The sequence below is a fragment of the Rhinatrema bivittatum genome, chromosome 6, assembly GCF_901001135.1.
Source record: "Rhinatrema bivittatum chromosome 6, aRhiBiv1.1, whole genome shotgun sequence".
Taxonomy (NCBI): Eukaryota; Metazoa; Chordata; class Amphibia; order Gymnophiona; family Rhinatrematidae; genus Rhinatrema; species Rhinatrema bivittatum.
The window spans coordinates 174,422,834-174,445,808 of NC_042620.1; the positions used below are offsets into that span (position 1 = coordinate 174,422,834).

General features: G+C 47.0%; 1 protein-coding gene across 2 annotated transcripts in view; it reads left to right on the forward strand.

Moving 5' to 3' along the window:
* Positions 1-6,614: 6,614 nt before the first annotated feature.
* Positions 6,615-22,975, forward strand: part of ITGB2 (integrin subunit beta 2) — a 142,055-nt gene continuing 125,694 nt past the window's right edge. The window contains exons 1-2 of one of the 2 annotated variants that reach the window (XM_029606167.1): positions 6,621-6,707; positions 20,710-20,827. In XM_029606167.1, coding sequence (XP_029462027.1) covers positions 20,750-20,827 — 78 coding nt within the window. In that variant the 5' untranslated portion in view covers positions 6,621-6,707; positions 20,710-20,749. Of the gene's footprint in view, positions 6,708-20,709; positions 20,828-22,975 lie in introns of both variants that reach the window. The other variant, XM_029606168.1, reaches the window with a different exon arrangement.

The window sequence follows — 22,975 nt, forward strand, 5'->3', positions numbered from 1 at the left end:
CTTGATGCCTTCCCAAGAAAAGGGGACCCTATCTGATCCTTGCAATCCCACCTCTCTGCCATGTATAATGGAAAACCCAAACAATCAGTGTGGCCCTCAGAAGTTGAGAGGAGAGGCTGAGATGCAAAGATAAACCAAAAACCATAAATCTTCCCCATGGACTACACTTTTGATTATACAACTTTTATTTGTTCTTTTCTGTTAAGAAAGAGGAGTGGCTATTAGTAGAAGAATTCAATTTGTAGAACAGCTAAATCACTGAAACTTTCAGATGCAAATATAACAGTTTTCACATTCACTAAAACAAGTTTTTTTTTTCTGTTCACTAGCTTACTTCAGTTTACTTATAAACACAACCAGAGGCAGGAGAATTTCTTTTTTTCTCTTGTATCCTCCTGTCTCTTCTTGTCTGGTAGTTCAGGCTTAGCTCTCTTAGTAATACTTTCTTTCTTTCTCTGTATCTCTTCATGGCACAGATTATATAAAGCACATGAACACAAAAGAATACTGTGGTCTGGAGAACACTCTTATAGCAATTCAGTTTCCATCAGACATGTTAGTGAAATTTATCCAAAGCAATACAATTCTGCTCAGAATTTCTGCTCTCATTTAAGTGTCTATGCAACAGTTGTGAGCTCACAATTATACTTGGAAGTGGTGTACAGTTGCCGTCATCTGGTCCCATAGTCAGGTGCAGATGCTGTGAAGCAGATCCCTCGATGCCGCCTTTCTCAGCCCCTCTTGATCTTGTCGCTTTGTCATCCAGAAATTACCTGCATCCCTCTACTTTCAAATCACAGCAGTTTATTGTTATGCCCGTCGGTCGCAGATGGCTGTGACTGCTCTTGCTCACCTCTTTCTTTACAGCATTGACTCCATTGGGTAGATTTGCGGCCTCTGCCAGCTATCGCCGGCCTGCCTACCACTCCCAGGCCTCCCTGTACGGCACGGATGCTGATGACCACCATCTTGCCCTCGGAATCCCTTGGGTGCGTGTGCGCATGGGCCAGTCTTAAGCACGTCATGGCGGGAACCTCGGGGGCGTCCCCTCCGTATGACGTCATTCCACCAGGACACTTAAGATAGCTGGCCCTGCCTACCGATGACTTGGCAACGAGTCCCTCATTGCTGAATCTGCTTCGCTCATTACGGACTTCCCGTTCCTGTTGCTGCCTCTTCAGCGTGAGACGCTCTGGGTACCCGCTCCTCAGGCTCTTTCCTCGTCTCTGGCTAACCGCTCCTCGGAGGGCCTAATGCCTTGGACTGCTACCTACCCCATTCCCCGGGGTTTCTCTTGGAACCTTCGCTATTTTGAGTACCTCTGCTCTGCGGACCTCTACCATACCATCTCTAGTGAGGAACCCTCATTGGTGTACCCTGCGCTGCGGACCACTACTGTACCATCTCTAGTGAGGAACCCTCATCAGTGTACCCCATGCTGCCAACCACTACAATGTCATCACTAAGTGAGGAACCCTCATCGGTGTATCCTACGCTGTGGACCACTACTGTATCACCTCTATTGAGGAACCCTCACCAGCGTACCCTGCTCCACGAACCACTACCTTATCATCTCTACTGAGGAGCCTCATCGGCGTACCCTGCTCCGCGGACCACTGCTGTATCTTCACTACAGAGGTATTTCCTTTGGGTGTTTCCCACCGCACAGACTCTGAGACTTTCTCCTGCACTCCCCGCTCCACGGGCAGTGCCTCTCTATCTCTTAATAATGACTCTAACCTATAGCTGTGTCTGACGTCAACTGAGACCTCGCCTCCCGATGGTGAGGCTCACAGGGCTCCTCCCTGTGGGCGGTACCATCTCTCACCTCAGCCCAGGGCCCACATACCTACAAATCCTAACATTTATATTGTGCTTTGGAGTATGTCTCACAGACTAATTGAGAGGGAACAGTTGCGATGGCTTTGATAGTTCCCTTATCTCCATGTAACCCCCTAAGAGTGTACATAAAATGATGGGAGGAATTCCCTTTTGATTCTGGGTCATTCTTTCAATCATTTGTGTGGGTTCCTCTAAATTGGTCATGCAGATGCTAAAGTCGACCAGATGGGGACAGCAGGCTTTATCTACAACACCTCTTTTGCTGTTTACTGTATAGACAGGGAAGAAATCCCCTCACTCCCCTGCATGATCTCTTTATCTCTTACACCATCCATAAACCCTGGCTGGCTCAGTAATGGACACTGAGGTATTGTATCAATTCCAAAATCCAACGGCAATTTTATTTTCTGGTATATCCTGCCAGCCATAGTATTTTCATGGATGAGATAAGTGTTTTGCAGAATACTGAGCAATTTCAGAAGATAATCAGCATTCAGACAGTGTGATTACTACTGCTGACCTCAGAGGTCACCATGTTATCCTCTTCACTACCTTTTTTCTCCTTCAGCCCTATGGGAAGGCTGGATGGGCTATTTTTTCCTTCAGGCTTACACATACCAAAACTCTCATCCAATGGGCACACAAATATATTAGCACAAAATTCCATGACAGTACAATATGCCATCACATTAACCTGGGCCCTGTCCACACTCCACAACAGTCCTGGACATCTGTAAGCAATTCCCCCATTTCCATTCTTCCAGGCTAGTTTCCCCTGGACACAGCACTAATCTTGGGATAATACCTCAGTACAAATTGCCTTTTCTGGGACACAGTTCCTTCCCTCTTGGAGTGTCCTGCTCTGAACCTATTTGGGAAAAATTCCCTGAGAAGGACAACACCATTTCACTATCCGGCCGCTGGCCTCTCCGCTTCACCACTATGGCAAACTCCTCTGGGGAAGGACATCTCTCCTTTCCACCTATCCTACGTTCCCCGGACCTCACACATAAGAGGTACTACAGGACAGCTCCCCACCCATCTTCTTGTCATGTATAGTAGTTCCCTTGGGAGGTAAGAACCCCACTCCTTTCCACTCCAGTACTTCTTGGCATCTGGTCCAATTCTTTTTTTTTTTCTTTTTTAATTTTTTATTTATGCAATTTCGAGTTTATAAAGGATAATCTTGTGACAGAAAAAGAAAGAGGGACCAATTATTACAAGCAAAACAGGAAACAATCCATAAAAAAAGTAAAAAACAATCCTCCCAACTTCCCCCTATCCCACTATAAGGGATCCAGTTACACAAGTCCAAGTAATTAATAAGGAAAAAAAAAAGGAGCAGAATACATAGCCGAGGAATCTTACATATTGAGGACACTTAAACCGAATAATGGGGATCATCCGGAGGTAGCAGAGACACCTTCACTAACTTCAGTTATTGCTCAGAAAGAAGGATAATTGAGATGGAAGAAAAAAAATATATGAAGCACCTTTGAATCAAACATAACATTTACAAGGGAACTTTAACAGAAAAAAAAGCCCCAATTTGTAATACTCTTGGCCTAAGCAACAGAAACTGTTTCCTCTTCTTCTGTGTATGTCTGGATATGTCAGGGAATACCCTAACACTCAAGCATAATAATAATTCAGAACAATGCTTAAAGAAAATGTCTAAGAATCCAATCACAATCAGGTTCTAACACAAAAGACACTATCATTGTTGCAGGTTCCACCAAATCACTGTCTTAAGTCTCCAGAATCTTAGTAAGGTCAACTTAGATGGAGTCAATGATTCCATGACTTGGGAACCCAACTGGATCTCGAGGTATAGCCTGCTTCAGAACCTTAAGTACCTCCAACAAATATCTTTGAAACTTGTCCTTGGGAAGTACATAAGATGCTTTAGGGAATCGCAAGTTCTTCACCCGTAGTGAGTTCTCCAAATTTTCCAATTTATTCTGAAGCATTTGATTCTATTTTATCAAAAAGTCCTGAGTGTGTTTCAAACAGCCCAGCTCTTTCTTGATTTCCACAAACTTCTGAGATAATGTAGCGTTAGCAGACTCCAACAAATGTATTCTATTTTCATTCTCATGACTTTTCAACAGTAGAGGGTTCAACTGAGATGTAATAGAAATTCCCAACTTCTCAATAGCCTCTAAGATTGTCTTCAATGTAAAGTGGGAAGGTGTTACCAGCAAAAGCTGTTCAAAGCTTTTCTGGAGATCAACAGCTGGAGTGGAGCATGATGCAATAACCTTTGCCACATTCTTAAACTTCCCCCTGTTGGCAAGCCGGACACCCATCCCAGAGAATCCTCTCTAGCACTGGTTCCTTCTCTCCCGGGTAATGCGCTCCCTGCCCAGGTGCTCAGGGTGATGACATCATCAGCCTGAACTGACTCTGACTGTGCTTCCTGGTCTTGAGAAAACGCTGGGCCAGCTGGTACAATCCTCTCGATTGGGGATAGTGAGAAGATTGAACCCGGTGGCGAGAGATGTACCTCTTCTTCATCCTCAATCCCCAATGGCTGCTCTCCGAATCTTCCTCCTCCACTCTCAACATGACCGTCCATTAGGTCAAGGGCAGGGACCTCTGAAGAAGCTGCAAGGTAAGACTTCTCCCATGCCCTGTACTTGCAACCTGTATGTGGCATTAGGTTAGAGACAGCAGAAAAACCGACAGAGCTCACATTGTGAGTACTGCTGCTACCATATTGGATCCCACATCTGGTCCAATTCTGAAGGTGAATGAACTCTTCATGGCCTCGGCCAGGGGAGAGGTCAAGGCCATGAAGGATTCCCTGCCACTTGGAGGGTCCCCAGGCCTCCCAGCCTGTAGGCTGAGTACTCCAGTGTGGTCAAATCCCTGGATGTCCTTACAGTCCACCCTATACTAGGGAAGGTCAGGGGAAGAAAAGGGCAAAAATGCACCAAAGCCTTTCCCCTTTATACTGCCTGCTCTCTAGAATCCACCAATAAGAAAGTCTCACACTATTAAGGGAACATGCACTCGTTTCTCAAAAAAGCACCGGCTTAAACAATTTATATCATGACTCATTTCCCTGAAAAGCCATCCAGTGGTCATTTCATGGTACTACATGATAACTATTGAAACTTTTGTTAATCAGTCAAAATACGAGGACAGGGTCTCCCCCACACAGATGGTTTTGTATACTTCGACCCAGCATAATAAGGCTCATCCCGAAGGGTTTGCCACTTGCAATCATTCGTATTATAATTATTCTTTTTGGTAGATCCTTTTCCAGTAAATACTGCAGCAAGCTCCACTTCCCCAAATTCTGTCACAGTTCAGCAACTTTTCTAAAGCAGGCATGCAAGTCTCTGCTCAAAGTGCTGGCTTCAGCCCTTCTGGATTCTCCTGGGGGTTGTCTGCTTCAGCAGGGACTCGGAGTGACTTGTTCAGGTTTTCTCACACAAGTGTTCACAAAGTTAGTCCCAACTCTAAATATTATCACAGGAAAAGAGGTTTAATAATTCCCCTTATTGATTTTGTTTCTCAGGACCTGTTCTATGAGAGTCCTCAGATCCCCAAGCATCTCTGTTCCCAGGCAATAAATGTCCAAAGAATTCAGCCATCAGCCTCTTTGTTCCTCAGACTTCTCTTGTAGAACTCTTGCTGTGATTATTTTCTGGGCAGTAATTTCTGATCTTCCTGTGTTTCTCTATCTTTCGCTTGCCTGCTGCATGCCTTTTCTTGTGTAACATCACACAACCACAGGCTTTCCAGCTCATGATCAGCTCCCAGCTCCACTTAGACAATAGCAGCCACTTGCCCCAGGACCTAAATGCACAGTATAACAGTTTTCCCCTTGTTTTTGACATTTCTACATTTTAATCCCTGATTATATTTCCTTTACCCCTTTCATCTGATGGTCCAATTGATTTCCTCACAGGATTCTGGCTTTTGATGTACTTGAAGTGACTGAAAAGCAGAATATAAATACAAGAAAGAAAGACAGAAAAAGGTGTTATTAGTTTTTGCTTCTATGGCAAGCTTCTTCTCAAATTCTTTCTTGGAGTGTCTTATTAATGTTTTTCATCTATCTTGCCAGGCCGTATGCTATTTTCCTCATTTGAACCTGCTTTTCATTTTTTAAAAGATGCCTTTTTTAACTTTAACTGCCACTTTCACAGCACATTTAATTATGCTTGCATTTCAATTAATCATTCCCTGGGGAGAGCCGTTGTTGAAAGGGAGGGTGTTAGTGGAACATTTATATGGTCCCACTTCATACACGACATGAATATTGTCTTTTACAATTTTGGATGAATAGTCCCCCTTTATAACAGTTGATCTTTAGTGAAATCCTACTGTTTATCCTCCTCCAGAGGACAATAATATTTGTCTACAATATGCTGTATAAAACTGTTTTGTTCCATATTATATAGTACTGCATAGGCATATCCTGCAAGATAAATCAGATTATTTCTGACTTATTGGAAAGTCCAAGAGCAGACAGCACCAGGTTCATACTGAACTAACCTGCTTAGTTATCCTGTATCAAGTCTTACTCAGTTTATCGCTGTGTGCTGTCCATTTGCAGCCTGTGTGACTGTGAAATGTTGAAATGGTGCATTTCTTCGGATTCTTTTAGAAATAAGAAAAAAAAACGTTATCAAAACCCACTGTACACCCCTTTTGACCTCAAAACAGGATGTCAGAGGCTAGATTTAAATTTCCTATTTGAAGACAGAAACTGTTGTACTTTAATCAACTGCAGAATCACCACACCTCCAAAAGAGGAACTTAGAGTGAAGTGATCTTTTCAGTAAGCACGGAAGTGCTAAGAAATCGTTTTGCCTTTATGCTTGACGAAGCTGAAGAAACTCAGAATTGAGGTAGGACTTTGGTTTATCATAATACCTTTCTTTTTTTTTTTTTTTTTTTCTTTGTCTCTGATCATGCCATGCTTGAAGGTTGGGCTGGGTATGTTCTGACTTTGTCTCGCTATCTTCCGAGAGACAAGTGCTAAGCAAAAATGTGTACTGCTAAAAGGAGGAAAATGAGCACAAGAATACAGGAGAAAAGTCTCACCAGCCTACCCAGTCTCCAAAGCACTCTTGGGAGGGGAGAATGTGAGAGCAAACGAGTGAAATGAAATGGTTGAGAGGGGATGAGAAAGTCAGTGTGGGGATGATGGGATGTGGCGAGAGAGAGATGGGTCGGCTGCTGGGGAGAAAGAAGGCAGGTAACAGGAGATGGGTAGGGGCAGCAACCCAGTGAGGAGGCGTTGGAGGGCTGAGCTGAGGAGGAAAGTTGGAGAAGTGAAGTGCTGGAACAGGAAAAACTAGAAGGTGAGAGACGATGGCGGCTAGAAGAGGAATGAGAGGAAAGGAGGAATAGATCCAGATGTGAGTGAATAGAGAGTGAAATGATGTGATTAAGAAATTTAGAAGCAGAGACAATTTAAGAATGATGAAAATGAAAGATAGATTTTAGGGGGGAGGAGGAGGAAGTGATGAAGACAGGAGAGAGAAGAAAAGTAAACTGGAAAGAAGTACCTGGAAAAGGATTTAGGACACGGATAAGAGGCAATCAGAAAAAAAGAGATCAAGAACAATGAAAAAACACCTTCACCCAGATAACACAGGTAGAAAAAAAGCATTTATTTTTAGTCTAGTGACTGGAATATGTAACACAGTGATCTAATACCTGTATGGCTACTGATTTAAACTGGAGTCTATACTTTGATGGCTTTTATTGGATCAATGTAAATATACATAAAAAATGTTATACATGAGCTGCCGAGACCACATAGGTCCCTTCTGCAGGTATGAATAACATCTCTGATGTGACACTTGAAGAAGGAACCTATGTGGTTTGGAAAAGGGTTGGGGTGGCCACCCTTCCAGACACTGGGAGCCACAAAACCAGAATTCACAGAGGCAGAGAGTCATGATGCCTTTCATGAGGTGAGGTGAGGGCAAGGCCAGTGCAAGGGTATTAGGCACCTTAGGCAAGCCTTCTGCCTTGTACCCGCCCCACCTCCTATGGCATTTGCACCCGTCAAGTGTATACTTCTCTGGGCTGTGAGCCGGATGGGCATTGCTCGCGGCTTGCTGAATCTCTAATCCTCTGCCACGAGCGGGATAGACTCCACTTACAGCCCCACGTGGCTGCTCTTAGGCGCCCCCTAAAGGTCAGCAACTGAGTCGACCACCTAGTTCACCTAATAGGACGCGCCAGCCCTGGATGGCAGGAGGGAAGGGGGACAGGATGCTTCCCATCACCCAAAAGAAAAGGCTAACTCTCTGACAGACACACACAAAGAAGCACATACACGGTCACTCTCAGACACAAAGAGATAGACACATACACAGTCTCTCAGACGCAGAGATTCAGCAGGGCTGGCACTTCCACTGCCAAACCCTTGGGGGTACCAAAATCACCAGCAGAAGCCTCCCCCCCCCCCCACCCAGAGAGAGGCACGGAACACAGCTAAAGATATGTAAAATGGCCAGTAATAGCCATGAACCAAATAGAGACACTAGTCCAGCAGGGCCACAGGTAGAGTCCATCCATCTGCAGTGAAAGAAAAGAAAGAAGCCTGGGAAGGTCACAAAGGGAGCCTATTCTACTTGCAGCTAAAGACAAAAAGGCCTGAGAGGTTTGTGGGCAGAGCGCATCTTGCCTGCAGCCGAAGACACAAAAAAGTGAAACTTGGAAGGGCTGTAGGCGAAGCCCATCCCACCTACAACAGAAGATTCAGGAGGGCTACAGATCAGGGTATGTATGTGTGTGCGCATGTAGAGAGACAGGAAGCTTGGGGGGGTATGTGTGAGAGAGACAGAGGAAACATGTGTGTACATGTGTGAGGGAAAGAGGAAGCTTTAGTGTGTGTGTGTGAGGAACTAAGTGTTACGCTTCGGCTCCGGTCAGGAGTCGTGAACACCACCCAGCAGGGTGGCTCCAGGTGGAGAGAGACAGGAATGGCTAGAAACAGTGTCTGGTTCCAGGCTGGGTCAGGGCAGGCAGCAAGTAGCAGTGTCTGGGTCCAGGCTGGGTCAGGGCAGGCGGCAAGTAGCAGTGTCTGGGTCCAGGCTGGGTCAGGGCAGGCGGCAAGTAGCAGTGTCTGGGTTCAGGCTGGGTCAGGGCAGGCGGCAAGTAGCAGTGTCTGGGTCTAGGCTGGGTCAGGGCAGGTGGCAAGTAGCAGTGTCTGGGTTCAGGCTGGGTCAGGGCAAGGCAGGTCAGAAGGCCCGTAGGCCACACACACACAGAAGGCCCGTAGGCCACACACAGTAAGCAGGGCAAGGCAGGTCAGAAGGCCCGTAGGCCACACACACACACAGAAGGCCCGTAGGCCACACACCGTAAGCAGGGCAAGGCAGAGAAGGCCCGTAGGCCACACACACACAGAAGGCCCGTAGGCCACACACCGTAAGCAGGGCAAGGCAGAGAAGGCCCGTAGGCCACACACACACAGAAGGCCCGAAGGCCACACACCGTAAGCAGGGCAAGGCAGAGAAGGCCCGTAGGCCACCACACACACCGAAGGCCCGTAGGCCACACACCGTAAGCAGGGCAAGGCAGGTCAGAAGGCCCGTAGGCCACACACACACAGAAGGCCTGTAAGCCACACAAGGCAAGGCAAGACAAGGCAAGGAATAAGGCCCGAAGGCCGCGCAAGGCAAGGAATAAGGCCCGAAGGCCGCACAAGGCAAGGCAAGGCAAGGAATAAGGCCCGAAGGCCGCGCAAGGCAAGGCAAGGCAAGGAATAAGGCCCGAAGGCCGCGCAAGGCAAGGGAAGGTCCAGGGACCAAATGCACAGCAAGCAAGGAAGGCTAGAGCAGGGAGCCCAGGCGAGCTCGATGCCGAAGCACTGAGGGAACTGTCAGGTAGGGTTATAAGGGACAGCCCAGAACATAGAGAGGAGAAGGGAGATGGACTGGGCCTGTCAGGAGATCCAGCTCTAGAGGGACCCCTGGTGGTGAGGCGGTTGCACAGCAGCCATGGCCGTAACAGTACCCCCCCCCCCCTCAAGGCCTCCCCCTCCTCCTGGATCCCATCTGTGCAGGAGGTAATCAATAATAACGTGAGACCACTCCGGGGGTGATGCGGCAGGTTCAACTCCTTCCCGAGGCAGTAAGGCAGTCCATAACCCCACCTGGGGTGATAAGGCAGACACAACCCCAACCTGGGGCAGAGAAATAGTCCGTAATCCTTCTTGAGGCGACAGTGGGGCCGGTCCGGACCCTTCCAAGGTCGGCATCAGGACCGGTACAGACCCCTCCAAGGGCGGCAGCTGGACCAGTACAGCAGGCTCAGATAGTTGAGTAACAAAGTCAGTTGGCAGGCCAGGTTCGGACCCCTCCGGGGGCGGCAGCAGGACCGGTACGGACCCCTCCAGGGGTGGCAGCAAGACCGGTACGGACCCTTCCCGGGGTGGCAGCTGGGCCGGTACGAACCCCTTCAGGGGCGGCAGCTGGGCCGGTACAGCAGGCTCAGATAGTTGAGTAACAAAGTCAGTTGGCGGACCCGGTTCGGACCCCTCCGGGGGCAGCAGCAGGACCGGTACGGACCCCTCCAGGGGCAGCAGCAGGACCGGTACGGACTCCTCTCGGGGAGGCAGCTGGACCGGTACGGACCCCTCCAGGGGCAGCAGCTGGACCGGTACAGCAGGCTCAGACAGTTGAGTAACAAAGTCTGTTGGCAGGCCCGGTTCTGACCCCTCTGGGGGCGGCAGCAGGACCGGTTCGAGCCCCTCCAGGGGCGGCAGCAGGACCGGATCAGCAGGCTCAGATGGCTGAGTCAGAAAGTCTGTCAGTAGGACCGGTTCGGACCCCTCCAGGGGCGGCAGCAGGACCGGTTCGAGCCCCTCCAGGGGCGGCAGTAGGACCGGTTCGAGCCCCTCCAGGGGCGGCAGCAGGACCGGATCAGCAGGCTCAGATGGCTGAGTCAAAAAGTCTGTCAGCAGGACCGGTGCGGAGCCCTCCGAGGACGGCAGCAGGGCCGGTTCGGACCCCTCCGAGGATGGCAGCAGGGCCGGTTCAGCAGGCTCAGATGGCTGAGTCAGAAAGTCTGTCAGTAGGACCGGTTCGGACCCCTCCAGGGGCGGCAGCAGGACCGGTTCGAGCCCCTCCAGGGGCGGCAGCAGGGCCGGTTCGGACCCCTCCGGGGATGACAGCAGGACCGGTTCAGCAGACTCAGGCTCTTCTCGGGGTAGTGCAGGAGACTCGGACCCCTCTTGGGGCGAAACAGCAGGCCCAGACTCTTCTTGGGGTTGTGCAGCAGGTTCAGATGGCAGAGTAGCAAGGTTAGAAGTAGTGTGCATGGAAGACACAGATTGTACTGCCGTGGACTTGATACCTCGAGCCAAAGTCTGACGCTCCTGATTTTGTTTCTGGAGGAGCAGTTTAGAGAAGGCACAGGCAGTTCTAGGACGTCTAGGGAAGGTGCTCGTTAGTGTCCACTTGGTAGCTGTGGGAAGCAGAGCCCTGCTAGAGTTAATTACTTCCCTCTGCTTCTGTTTCTGGTGCTCTAGCGTGGAAGTTATCGAAGGCTTCTTAACCCTGTGAGTTCTGAGATTTTCAGAGCAAGTTTTTTCCAAAGTGTCCAGAGATGAAGTGCTAGAATGCTTAATCCATAAACTGTTACATGAAATAATGTTGTTAACTGGGCCAGAAGCTGAACGCACGGTAGTAGAGCTGACTGTTCTCCCTAATGAAGCAGCTGGTCCTGTAGCTGAACAACAGGGGCACGGTTTGCCTGGTGGTAATAGGCTGGGAATACATGAACATTTCCACCATCCTGGCTTTGGAGTAGAACAGTTTAAACACTCTTGGTAGACAGAGACATTTCTCTTATTGCAGTTACTGCATGTCCAGTGTTCCTGACCAGCAAGTTGACAGGCTAGGCAGTTCTGATAGCTTGGGTAATTCAAGGTCTGACAGGAATTGCAGGTATAAAACTTTGAAGAAGGAGGCATCTTGTAATAGTGAAAAAGTTGCCTCACCGGTTTAGCACACAGACCTATCTCTTCCCCTGGAAATTGGTGGCTTCGGCATACTGTTACGCTTGGGCTCCGGTCAGGAGTCATGAACACCACCCAGCAGGGTGGCTCCAGGTGGAGCGAGACAGGAATGGCTAGAAACAGTGTCTGGTTCCAGGCTGGGTCAGGGCAGGCAGCAAGTAGCAGTGTCTGGGTCCAGGCTGGGTCAGGGCAGGCGGCAAGCAGCAGTGTCTGGGTTCAGGCTGGGTCAGGGCAGCCGGCAAGTAGCAGTGTCTGGGTCTAGGCTGGGTCAGAGCAGGTGGCAAGTAGCAGTGTCTGGGTTCAGGCTGGGTCAGGGCAAGGCAGGTCAGAAGGCCCGTAGGCCACACACATACAGAAGGCCCATAGGCCACACACAGTAAGCAGGGCAAGGCAGGTCAGAAGGCCCGTAGGCCACACACACACAGAAGGCCCGTAGGCCACACACAGTAAGCAGGGCAAGGCAGGTCAGAAGGCCCGTAGGCCACACACACACAGAAGGCCCGTAGGCCACACACCGTAAGCAGGGCAAGGCAGAGAAGGCCCGTAGGCCACACACACACAGAAGGCCCGTAGGCCACACACCGTAAGCAGGGCAAGGCAGAGAAGGCCTGTAGGCCACCACACACACCGAAGGCCCGTAGGCCACACACCGTAAGCAGGGCAAGGCAGGTCAGAAGGCCCGTAGGCCACACACACACAGAAGGCCTGTAAGCCACACAAGGCAAGGCAAGACAAGGCAAGGAATAAGGCCCGAAGGCCGCGCAAGGCAAGGCAAGGAATAAGGCCCGAAGGCCGCGCAAGGCAAGGCAAGGAATAAGGCCCGAAGGCCGCGCAAGGCAAGGCAAGGCAAGGAATAAGGCCCGAAGGCCGCGCAAGGCAAGGGAAGGTCCAGGGACCAAATGCACAGCAAGCAAGGAAGGCTAGAGCCGGGAGCCCAGGTGAGCTCGATGCCGAAGCACTGAGGGAACTGTCAGGCAGGGTTATAAGGGACAGCCCAGAACATAGAGAGGAGAAGGGAGATGGACTGGGCCTGTCAGGAGATCCAGCTCTAGAGGGAGCCCTGGTGGTGAGGCGGTTGCACAGCAGCCATAGCCGTAACACTAAGAGTGTGTGCATGAGAGAGAGGAAGCCTTGGTGCGTGTGAGAGAGCCAATGTGAGTGAGTGAGGATGTATGAGTGAGTGACAAAGAAAGTTTTGAGTGAGTGAGAGAAAGAGGAATCATATGTGTTTGAGTAAGAGAGGGAACCTGTGGGTGTGTATATGAGAGGGAAAATGTGTGTGTGTATGCCTGAGTGAATGAGAGAGAGGAAACGTGTAAGAGACAGTGTGTGTGTGTATATATATAAAAGAGAGAGGGGAAAATGTGTGTACAACAAGCCTACCTCATCTACTAATCCACAAGTCTCAAGACATCTGGAAATCAAAAGTTCTCCAGTATGGAGAATGGGTGATATTTTTTATTCTTGTTAGGTTTAATCATTAGGTGTTATATGATGTAAGTGCTGTTTTAAAAATCTTTTTGGTGTTTGGAAGATTTTTTTTCCATTTTTATGAGATTTACAATTTTTGAATGTTATTCTGTTTTTCACCTGTTTTAAAATATTTTATGTGGTATAAGCAATGTTTCTGTTTTTCCATTATTGCACTGCATAGAGTCTGGCTTGTTATGGTTTCCACATTTCTAGTTATGCTTTATGGTCTTTTTATTCTGTATTTGGTGAGGGTCCATGTATGATTGAGGTGAGGTATTATGGTAGAGTGTAGTTTCTGTGTAGTGATCTAGCCAGTTGGCTTGGCTATTTTCCTAATAGGAGGTTTATTGATGTTAATATTTGCAGTGTTACCTTTTCTTTCATAGATAGGATTGTTACTATTTAAGTATTGGTAATTAGTACTGTTTTGGTATGGAAGGTTTATTATATTGTAATTCTAATTCAATTTACTCATGACTGAGCGTCAAGCCCACACCCAACAAGTGTTACAATAGGCCTAATGCCATATAGGTCCCACGTGTCTTTTTTGCAGGGTTTTCTGGTTGGCACACAGCAGTAATATTTTTACCACAGAAAATTGAACATTATTGTTTTTGTGTTATTATAAAATGCATAATTTTTAATTGTGTATGGGATAGACAGGGTTGAAGTTGGGGCAGGGGTGTGTGTAGGTGTGCAAGGCTGTGAGGTTCGCCTAGGGTGCCTAATCCCCTTGCACCAGCCTTGAGAGACAGGCATACAGTCACTCTCAAATACAAAGAGACAGACACAGACACAGTCACTCTCAGTCATGAAGAGACACAGGCTCTCTCTTTCTTGTACACAAACAAGCTGACACATATACACACACAGAAGACTCTCTCTCTCACTCAAGCAGACTCACACACATAACATAGTAACGATGGCAGAAAATGAACAAATGGTCCATCAAATCTGCTGAGCAATTTTATTTCTTTATTTCTTTATTTGTTTTCTACTTTTTGTATGGTAGTAACTGCTGGTCTGTGACGGTTACCCCCATGTTTCTGTTAAGGGTAGTAACTGCTGCTCTGAACCGGCTACCCCTAAGCCTTATGTTAATGGTAGTAGTAATAATTACATCATAACCAAGCAACTGTCAACCCATAACAAAATTAACTGTTAACAACATTTTTACAGGGTGAGCAGCCTTCTTGATAATTTAGACAACGCTGCTAGAATGTGCTTTGTTTTTGGACTTGACCATAGAGGCTATCCTGTGCTTTTACCCTAATGTCTGCATATCAGTATCCCAGACCATAAAAGTCAACGCTCAGCATTGTCTAACGTCTGAATCCTTTGAATGCTTTTTCCCTAATATGTGCATAGCAGAACCCTGGACCATAAAAGTCGAGGCCCAGCATTGATTGTTGCCTGAATCCAATTCCCTTTTTCCCCCTGCTGTCAAAATGGAGAGCAATGTTGCAGTTGTGTCAAAAGCATCAAGACTAAGTGGTTAAGGGTAGTAATCCCCATGCTTTCTGTTAAGGGACCCCCATGCACTCTTGTCTTCATTTCCAACCTCTAGCCTTTCCGGATCCACAGTGTTTATTCCATGCCTTTTCTAATTTGTTTACTGTTTTCATCCTTACCACCTCTTCTGGAAGGACATTCCAGGCATCCTCTACCCTGTCCATGAAAAAGTATTTCCTGATATTGGTTTTCGGTCATCCTTCCTACAGTTTCAGTTCATGACCCCTAGTTCTACAGTTTCATTTCCAATGGAAAGTTTTTGAAGTTCGTGCTTCATTAAAAACTTTCAGGTATCTGAAGATCTGTATCACATCTCCCTTGCATCTCTTCTAGGATATACATATTTAGATCCTTCAGCCTCTCCTCATAAATCTTTCTATATAAACCTCACACCTTCTCTGGACAACTGTTGCAGATCTTAGTATCATCTGCAAAGAGACAAACTTTACTTTCTGTCCCCTCTGCAATGTTACTGACAAAGATATTGAACAGAGCCAATCCTAAAGCGATGCCTGTGGCACTCCACTTAACATAGTTCTCTCTTCAGAGTAGGTTTCATTTACTATTACATGCTGTCTCATGTCAGTCAACCAGTTTGTAATCCATGTCACTAACTTGGCACCCACTCCCAAGTTTCTCATTTTATTTACGAGCCTCCTATGCAGGGCCATATCGAACACTTTGCTGAAATCCAAGTAAATCATATCAAGCGCTCTTCCTTGATCTAATTCTCTAGTCACTCAATTAAAAAAAACCAATCAGATTTGTCTCACAGGATCTTCCCCTGGTTAATCCAGGCTGCCTTGTGGTCCAGCAACTCACTAGATTGTAGATAGGTCTCTAGTTTCTAGCCTCTTCTATGATAATACCACTCTTATGAGACGGGACCATAACTGCTCTTCTCCAGTCTTGCAGCACCACTCCTATTTCCAGGGATCTACTGAACAGGTCTTTCAGTGGACCCACCAGCAAATCTGAGCTCCCTTAGTATTCTGGGATGTATGTCATCTGGCCCCATGGCCTTGTCCACTTTCAATTTTCCTAGCTCTTCCCATACATTTTATTCTGTAAACAGAGTTGTGTCTATCCCTCCCCCATCTACAGTCTTATCAACCAGCAGTGGTCCTTCTCCAGGATATTCTTTAGTGAACACCAAACTGAAGTATTTGTTTAATATTTCTGTCATTTCTTCATCTCTCTCTATACATTGCTCCTTGTCACCTTTCATTTTCACTATACCCAAGGCTTAATTTAAAGACAAAAGGGAAGTGAAACTGTGAAAGGGCCAGGACCAGGGCAAGGTGTGAACTCTGTCTCTCACAGACACATATACATGGGGCCAGATGACATGCTTGATGAACACTGGTAGGCGAAGGATGATTGGAGGTTGGGGGATGCAGGATCACTGGGGTAAGGAGGAAAAAGTGAATAGAGAGAATGGGGCTCTCTCTCTAACTCCCTCATCCTCTCTTCTCTGGTGATCATGATCCTCTATCACCAGCCTCCTCAGTGGTCTTAAAGCCCCTAAGTCTAAGCCCCTCCTCTCCCTGGAAAATCACCATCTCCAGCAACTCTCCCCCTCTCCCTCCTTGGCCAGTAAAGTACAGGCCAAGGAGGAAGAGGGGGAGAAATTAAGCCCTCAGATACAAAAAGGGGTTGAATTAGCATAAGTCTGAAAGTTGTGAGCTGAAGCCTTGATGATTGGCATTACTACTCACAAGATTCAAACTTGGGCTAACTCAAAACCATTTTGTATCTCTCTCTCTTCTTTGCTTTATCATCTCTTATGTTCCCTGCTGTTGCGGTCCCAACCGCCCCTCTCATGTTTGGGGTCAGGCCCGCTTACCGTCTCTTCAGTTCTCGCAGGATTCCGCTGGGATCCGGGCTCGACAGGGCCTCCGCCCGAGGAGTTCCCACAAGGAGGGCGCCATTACAGGCCTATTCCTGCCTGGCTGCGCGTGCGCGAGTAGGGTTCTCTTAAGCGCACAGCACCCGGAAGCCCGGCTCCGCCTCGCCTGCTGACGTCACGCCCCGCTCCAGATTTAACCGGCGTCCAGTCCCCCACTAGACGCCTTGCAACGAGGTTCCCTGTTAACTAGTTGCTTCCTGTTCCTGTCCTTGTTTACTGATTCTCGTTGACTCTCTGGTTCCTGATCCCGGTTTGCCTGACGGACTTCTCTGCTACCCTGCTGCCTGCCTTGATCCCGGTTTGCCTGACGGACTTCTCTGCTAGCCTGCTGCCTGCCTTGACCCTGGTTTGCCTGACGGACTTTTCTGCTAGCCTGCCGCCTGCCTTGACCCCGGTTTGCGTAAAGGACTTCTCTGCTAGCCTGCTGCCTGCCTTGACCCCGGTTTGCCTAACGGACTTCTCTGCTAGCCAGCCGCCTGCCTTGACCCTGGTTTGCCACGGACTTCTCTGCCAGCCAACCGCCCGCCTTGGTTCCGGTTTGCCACGGACCTCTCTGCCAGCCTGCCGCCAGTCCTGATCCCGGGTTGCCTCGCGGCCTTCTCTGCTAACCCGCCGCCTGCTGCGGCTCTGGTCTGCTTCGCGGCCCAGCCTCCAGTTCGCCGCCGGTTCAGACTCCGCCTACCTCTCTGACCTGCCTGCCGCCCAGCTATCTGCTTTGTTCCCAGTAGCTCTTCCTGAACTGTTTGACCTCTCTCCTGACCACCCACGGACTTGCCCTCTCTGGACTACCTTGACTGCTCCAGTCCCCAGGGCCTGGGTCCCTATGTGCCCCTCCCGGGGGGATTCCAGGCTCAGGGTATCCGTGCCAGGCACTGACTCCGCCCCCCGGTTTGCTCTGTGTGATACCTGCAGGCCGGCCCAAGGGTCCACTTCTTGTCTTACCACAGCCCAGTCACAACACCTGCAATACAGGAGGAGAGGTGGGAGTTTGGGGGAACAAGAGGGGAGGGGATAAATTAGGGAACAGAGTGACTATTCTCTTCTCTGTGTGCTTCAGATAAATTGCAGGAGGACCTTGTGAGACTGGAAAATTGGGCATCCAAATGGCAGATGAAATTTAATGTGGACAAGTGCAAGGAGAAGAGACAGCTGAGGGGGGAAAAAGTTCTTTTTCACTCAACATACAATTAAACTCTGGAATTTGTTGCCAGGGGATGTGGTTAGTGTAGTTAGTGCAGCTGGGTTTAAAAAAAAGTTTGGATAAGTTCTTAGAGGAGAAGTCCATTAACTGCTATTAATCAAGTTGCCACTGCTATTACTAGCATCAGTAGCATGGGATCTTCTTAGTGTTTGGGTACTTGCCAGGTTCTTATGGCCTGGTTTGGCCACTGTTGGAAACAGGATGCTGGGCTTGATGGACCCTTGGTCTGACCCAGCATGACATGTTCTTATGTTCAGAGTCCAGGCAAGGAGTCGAGGCAGGCAGCAAACAATCCAATCCAGAGTCCAGGCAAGAAACAGGTCGTTTGCTAGCAATAATTTATTTTTGTACATGGAGACAAGTGAAGGAGAGTTAAATAATATTTTTGTGTAAAGGAATGCTTCCCCAAGTAAACCAGAGCTGGTGAGAACCCCTTGGAAAGAACCTGGAGGCACATAGCTGGCTGTGTAAGAATCAAACAATATAATGTATCCCCTTGGCTCTTCCTGTACATTGATTTTTCTATTGTGATTTCTGCTCATTTTCAAAGTTGTCCTCATATGATTGTCAGGATCTCAGTAATACTAGTGTCCTGAAGAGGATCTTATTTTTTTTGAGTATTCTACATTTATCCATGATGGTGCGTAAGAAACTACAGGGTGGCCCATGGAAAAGTAGCCTGCCTCCATGTCCTGTGTAGCTTTCTCCCCTTGGATATTGTTTATCTAAGTTTATGGGCTGAGCACACGTTAGTCTTTGACAAGAGGCACTTGGTACCTGGTCATTGGAAAACTAGTTACCTGGATAAAAACTCATTTACCTGGATGAAAGGACTTTTAAAAAAATTGCTCACTCTAAAATTGGCTAAAAGTAGATACATGGTTCTACTCTTTCAAAACTATGCAAGTTATCCACAGAAAAAGCAGGTCTAAATCTCTACAGTACATTTGCCCTTTGAGAACTGATACAAAGTCCGGGGGGTAAAAATACCTCCAGACTTTGCACCTTTGCAGATTCTTGTGAAAAATTGTTTAATTTTTGTATTACCTGCTCTGCAAATGAGATTAGCATTTTGGTGAAGGCATGTGAAAGAGACTGAGGTATTTTTACTTTGTTGTAACCAACCACCAAAGATTTTAGAACTAAAATCTAATATGGTAACTTTAAAACGTGTGCATAGGCACCCATACACGTTCATATGGGCATGAACGAGCATATGCTGGATTTTAAATCATGTGCACAATTTCATGTTTATGATTTTCAATATACCTTTCACGCATGTGTGCTCCTAACTTTTAAGCAGTTACTCAAGCAAATGTATTTCGCATATCTTCCTTAGGATTTTGTTGGCTTTAATGTGCACAAGTAAGTGGATTTTAAAACATGCTTGCATGAAGGACATTCCCAGTTTTACCAATGTTCAACAGTTTGCCCAGTCCATCTCAAGGAAGAGGCAGAGGCCCAACTGGAACTTCGCCTATAGTATCCCATGACCCCTTTGGGTTGAGCCTTTGGGTGCCAGGGCTGGCAGATCTTAGGTAGGGGCCTCTGCTGATGATCTGAAGATCCGTAGCTGGAGCTGGGGCATGCAGGTGAAGTTAAAGGAAGGTCCAATAGTCAGGCAGAGGTCAGTGGCAGGCAGCATCTCAGGAAGGTCTAGTGGTCGGGCAGTGGTCAGTGGCAGATGGCAATTAAGGAAGGTCCAGTAGTCAGGCAGTGATCAATGGCAGCAGAAATCAAGAGAAGTCCTGGAAGCAAGTTGAGGTCAATGCCGAGGATCCATCCAAGGGAAAGCAGGATGGATAGGCAGGGTAGGAGGATGAAGAGCAACACAGGAGGCAAGACACACTGAATAACCAAAGAACTGACCAAAGGAACTGACGGATGAGACGAAGGCCACAAGAACTCAAGATAAGGATGAAGACCAGGGACTGAAGACAGGAATGAAGACCAGGAATGCTGAGACAATTCACACTGCAAGGACTGTAGGAGACCTGTTGCCAAGGTGTGGATTTCAGGGAAACGGGGCCTTTTATGGCCCAAGGCTTGTGATGTCTTCTGAGGGCACTGTGGGGGGATTTCCCACCATGGGACCTTTAAATCTGTGCACATTGGGCGTGTGCACCCCTTCTAGCGTCGTGTCGGGCCTGTTATGTGGTAGCCTGCTGTGCGTCTGTGCTGGAGATCTTCAGCGGCATCAGGGGTCCACAATTGTTGCTCGGAGCTGGAGGTAAGTGCAGCGGTTCATAGGGGAGGCCCACAGATTGCCAAAAGCAACAAATTTAATCTGCCATTAGGTGCCCAATTCTTGAGTCTGGCAAGGTTCATCTGTAGTTTCTCACATTCTGCTTGTGTTTTAACTACTTTGAATATTTTTGTATCATCTGATTACCTCACTCATTGCTCCCTTTTTGAATTCATTAATGAATTAGTCAAATGCCATTAGTCCCAGAACAGATCCCTGAGGCACTCCTCTCCTTTTCATTGGGAAAACTGACCATTTAGTCCTACTCTTTATTTTCTATCTTTTCACTAGTTACCTATCCACAGCAAGACCTCACCTCCTATTCCATGACAGAAGAGACAGAATAAATTATTTTGGCTGCTATGTTAGTCCACTTGAATGAATAAAAATAAAGAGATAGGGACATTCAAATACCTCATATGAATCAATGCATGAACAGCAAACCTTTTTTCGGAGGAAAGAATGTTCTAGAACAAGAGGTCACAGTATGGGACTCCAAGATGGTAAACGCATGAAATATTTCTTCACAGAAAGGATGATGAGTACATGGAATGACCACTCAGATTTGTGATGGGGACAGAAACAGTAAAAGAATTCTGGAAAAGAAGAGATAAGCATAGAGGATTCTTGGTTGTAAAGAAACAAGGGGTAAGCCAAAAATCAATTGGGGGTCTATAGTACTATACCAGGAATTAAATTGGGCAGACTTGATGCATCTCAACTTAGGGATGTAAATCTTTTTTTTTTTTTAATATCGGCCTCTAAAGGTCCTTATCTGCCATTATACTCCATATTTCTTTGAGGAGATATGTAATACAGGATTGCAGAATAGATAGTTAGGCTCTGGAATTCATTGCCAGAGGATGTGGTAAAGCAGTTAGTATACCTGGGTTTAAAAAAAGGTTTGGACAAGTTCCTAAAGGAAAACTCCATATGCTATTATTAACCAAATAGACATGGAATCTATCTAGTGTTTGGGATCCGGCAAAGTATTCTGACCTAGACTGGCCACTGTTGGAGAAGGATACAGGACATGATGGACCCTTTGTCTGACTCAGTATGGCAATTATGTTCTTTTGTTCTTATGGTAATGAATCAGAAAACTAAAAAACAGAACCTCTCTATGTGTCCTTAAGGTGAGGCTCCATGTGAGAATCCTTATGAGTTAGAATCCTATAGAAGCTGTGTACTTCAAACAAACCACATAAAATGGGATATTGACAAAGGATGATTCAAAATATTTTTTATTATTCTTCTAGTTGATACATTTTTTAGATCAGTAGTAAAGAATTATGACAGGTATATTTGTCTTAGGCAGGTTTGATCAAAGTTGACTTATTAGAGGACATAATATGGAAAGTATTTACCAGGCTGGTGTACTTATCAATTTTCAGTGCTCAGGTTGCTTCTAAATTGGGTAGAGCACCAGCATTTACAGGGAGGTAACAGCTGGACTGCTTTAGTTCAGACTGTGGCGAAAATCTTCTCCACATTACCATTTATTACAAAGCACCAACAGATGTAAAATTCATAGATGATGTATGATAAAATAATAGGTATAGCTGATGTGTCTTAATATTTAAGACGGTCACTGTGCTCACTGTGACAGCCTTAAGACACTAGCAGCAACACCGATTAACAAATGCTCAGTGCAGAAATGATGGCAAGTTCCTATCACAGGGAAAACAGCAAAGAGTTGCAAGTCTGAAACCACATAGTTTACCAATAACTGATGACAGCATCTATAGTTCTGCTTAGAACACATACAAGTTTACTTGACCTGCAAGCCAAAGGGTGGGGACCTAAAAACAGGATGTAGGGTATAGTTTAGCAAGCCTGCCTCAGAAGCATTTTATCACATGCAACCCATTAACACAAGCCTTATAACCACAAGGGCTGGGAGGTGAATAGAGCATGCCGTATTTGTGAATTTCACAAATGACCCTCCCACACACAGCTAAAAACGGAGTATACTGTATGTAAATGTTCTTATCCACAGCACACTGCAGACTTTTTACTAGTAATCTCTTTCAAATCAGCTATGGTAGCTGAGGACTGGAAGGTGGCCAACATAATCCTCATTTTTAAAAAGGGCTTCAGGAGTGGTGTGGGAAACTACAGAGCTGCGAGTCTGATGTCTGTGCCAGACAAAATGATAGAAGCTATTGAAGAACAAAATTACTGGCCATCTGGACAGACACAGACTAAAGGGCAGAACCGTCATGGATTTAGAAAGGGAAATCTTGTTTTATAAATCTATTGGCTTTTTTTTTTTTTAAGGGATAAACATGTGGACAAGGATAAGTCAGTTGATTTGGTAAGTGGATTTTCAGAAGGCATTTGACAAAGTCCCTTTTGAAAGATTAATTTGGAAATGAAAAAGTCATGCTATAGGAGGCAGTATCCTGTTGTGGGCTGGTAAGAACATAAGAACATGCCATACTGGGTCAGACCAAGGGTCCATCAAGCCCAACATCCTGTTTCCAACAGTGGCCAATCCAGGCCACAAGAACCTGGCAAGTACCCAAAAACTATGTCTATTCCATGTTACCGTTGCTAATGGCAGTGGCTATTCTCTAAGGGGCAGATTTTAAATACTTGCGCGAGCGCGTACTTTTGTTCGCGCAGCAGGCGCGAACAAAAGTACGCTGGATTTTATAAGATACGCGCATAGCCGCGCGTATCTTATAAAATCCGGGGTCAGCGCGCGCAAGGGGGTGCACATTTGTGCAACCTGCGCACGCCGAGCCCAGCGCGGCCTGCCTGTTCCCTCCGAGGCCGCTCCGATTTCGGAGC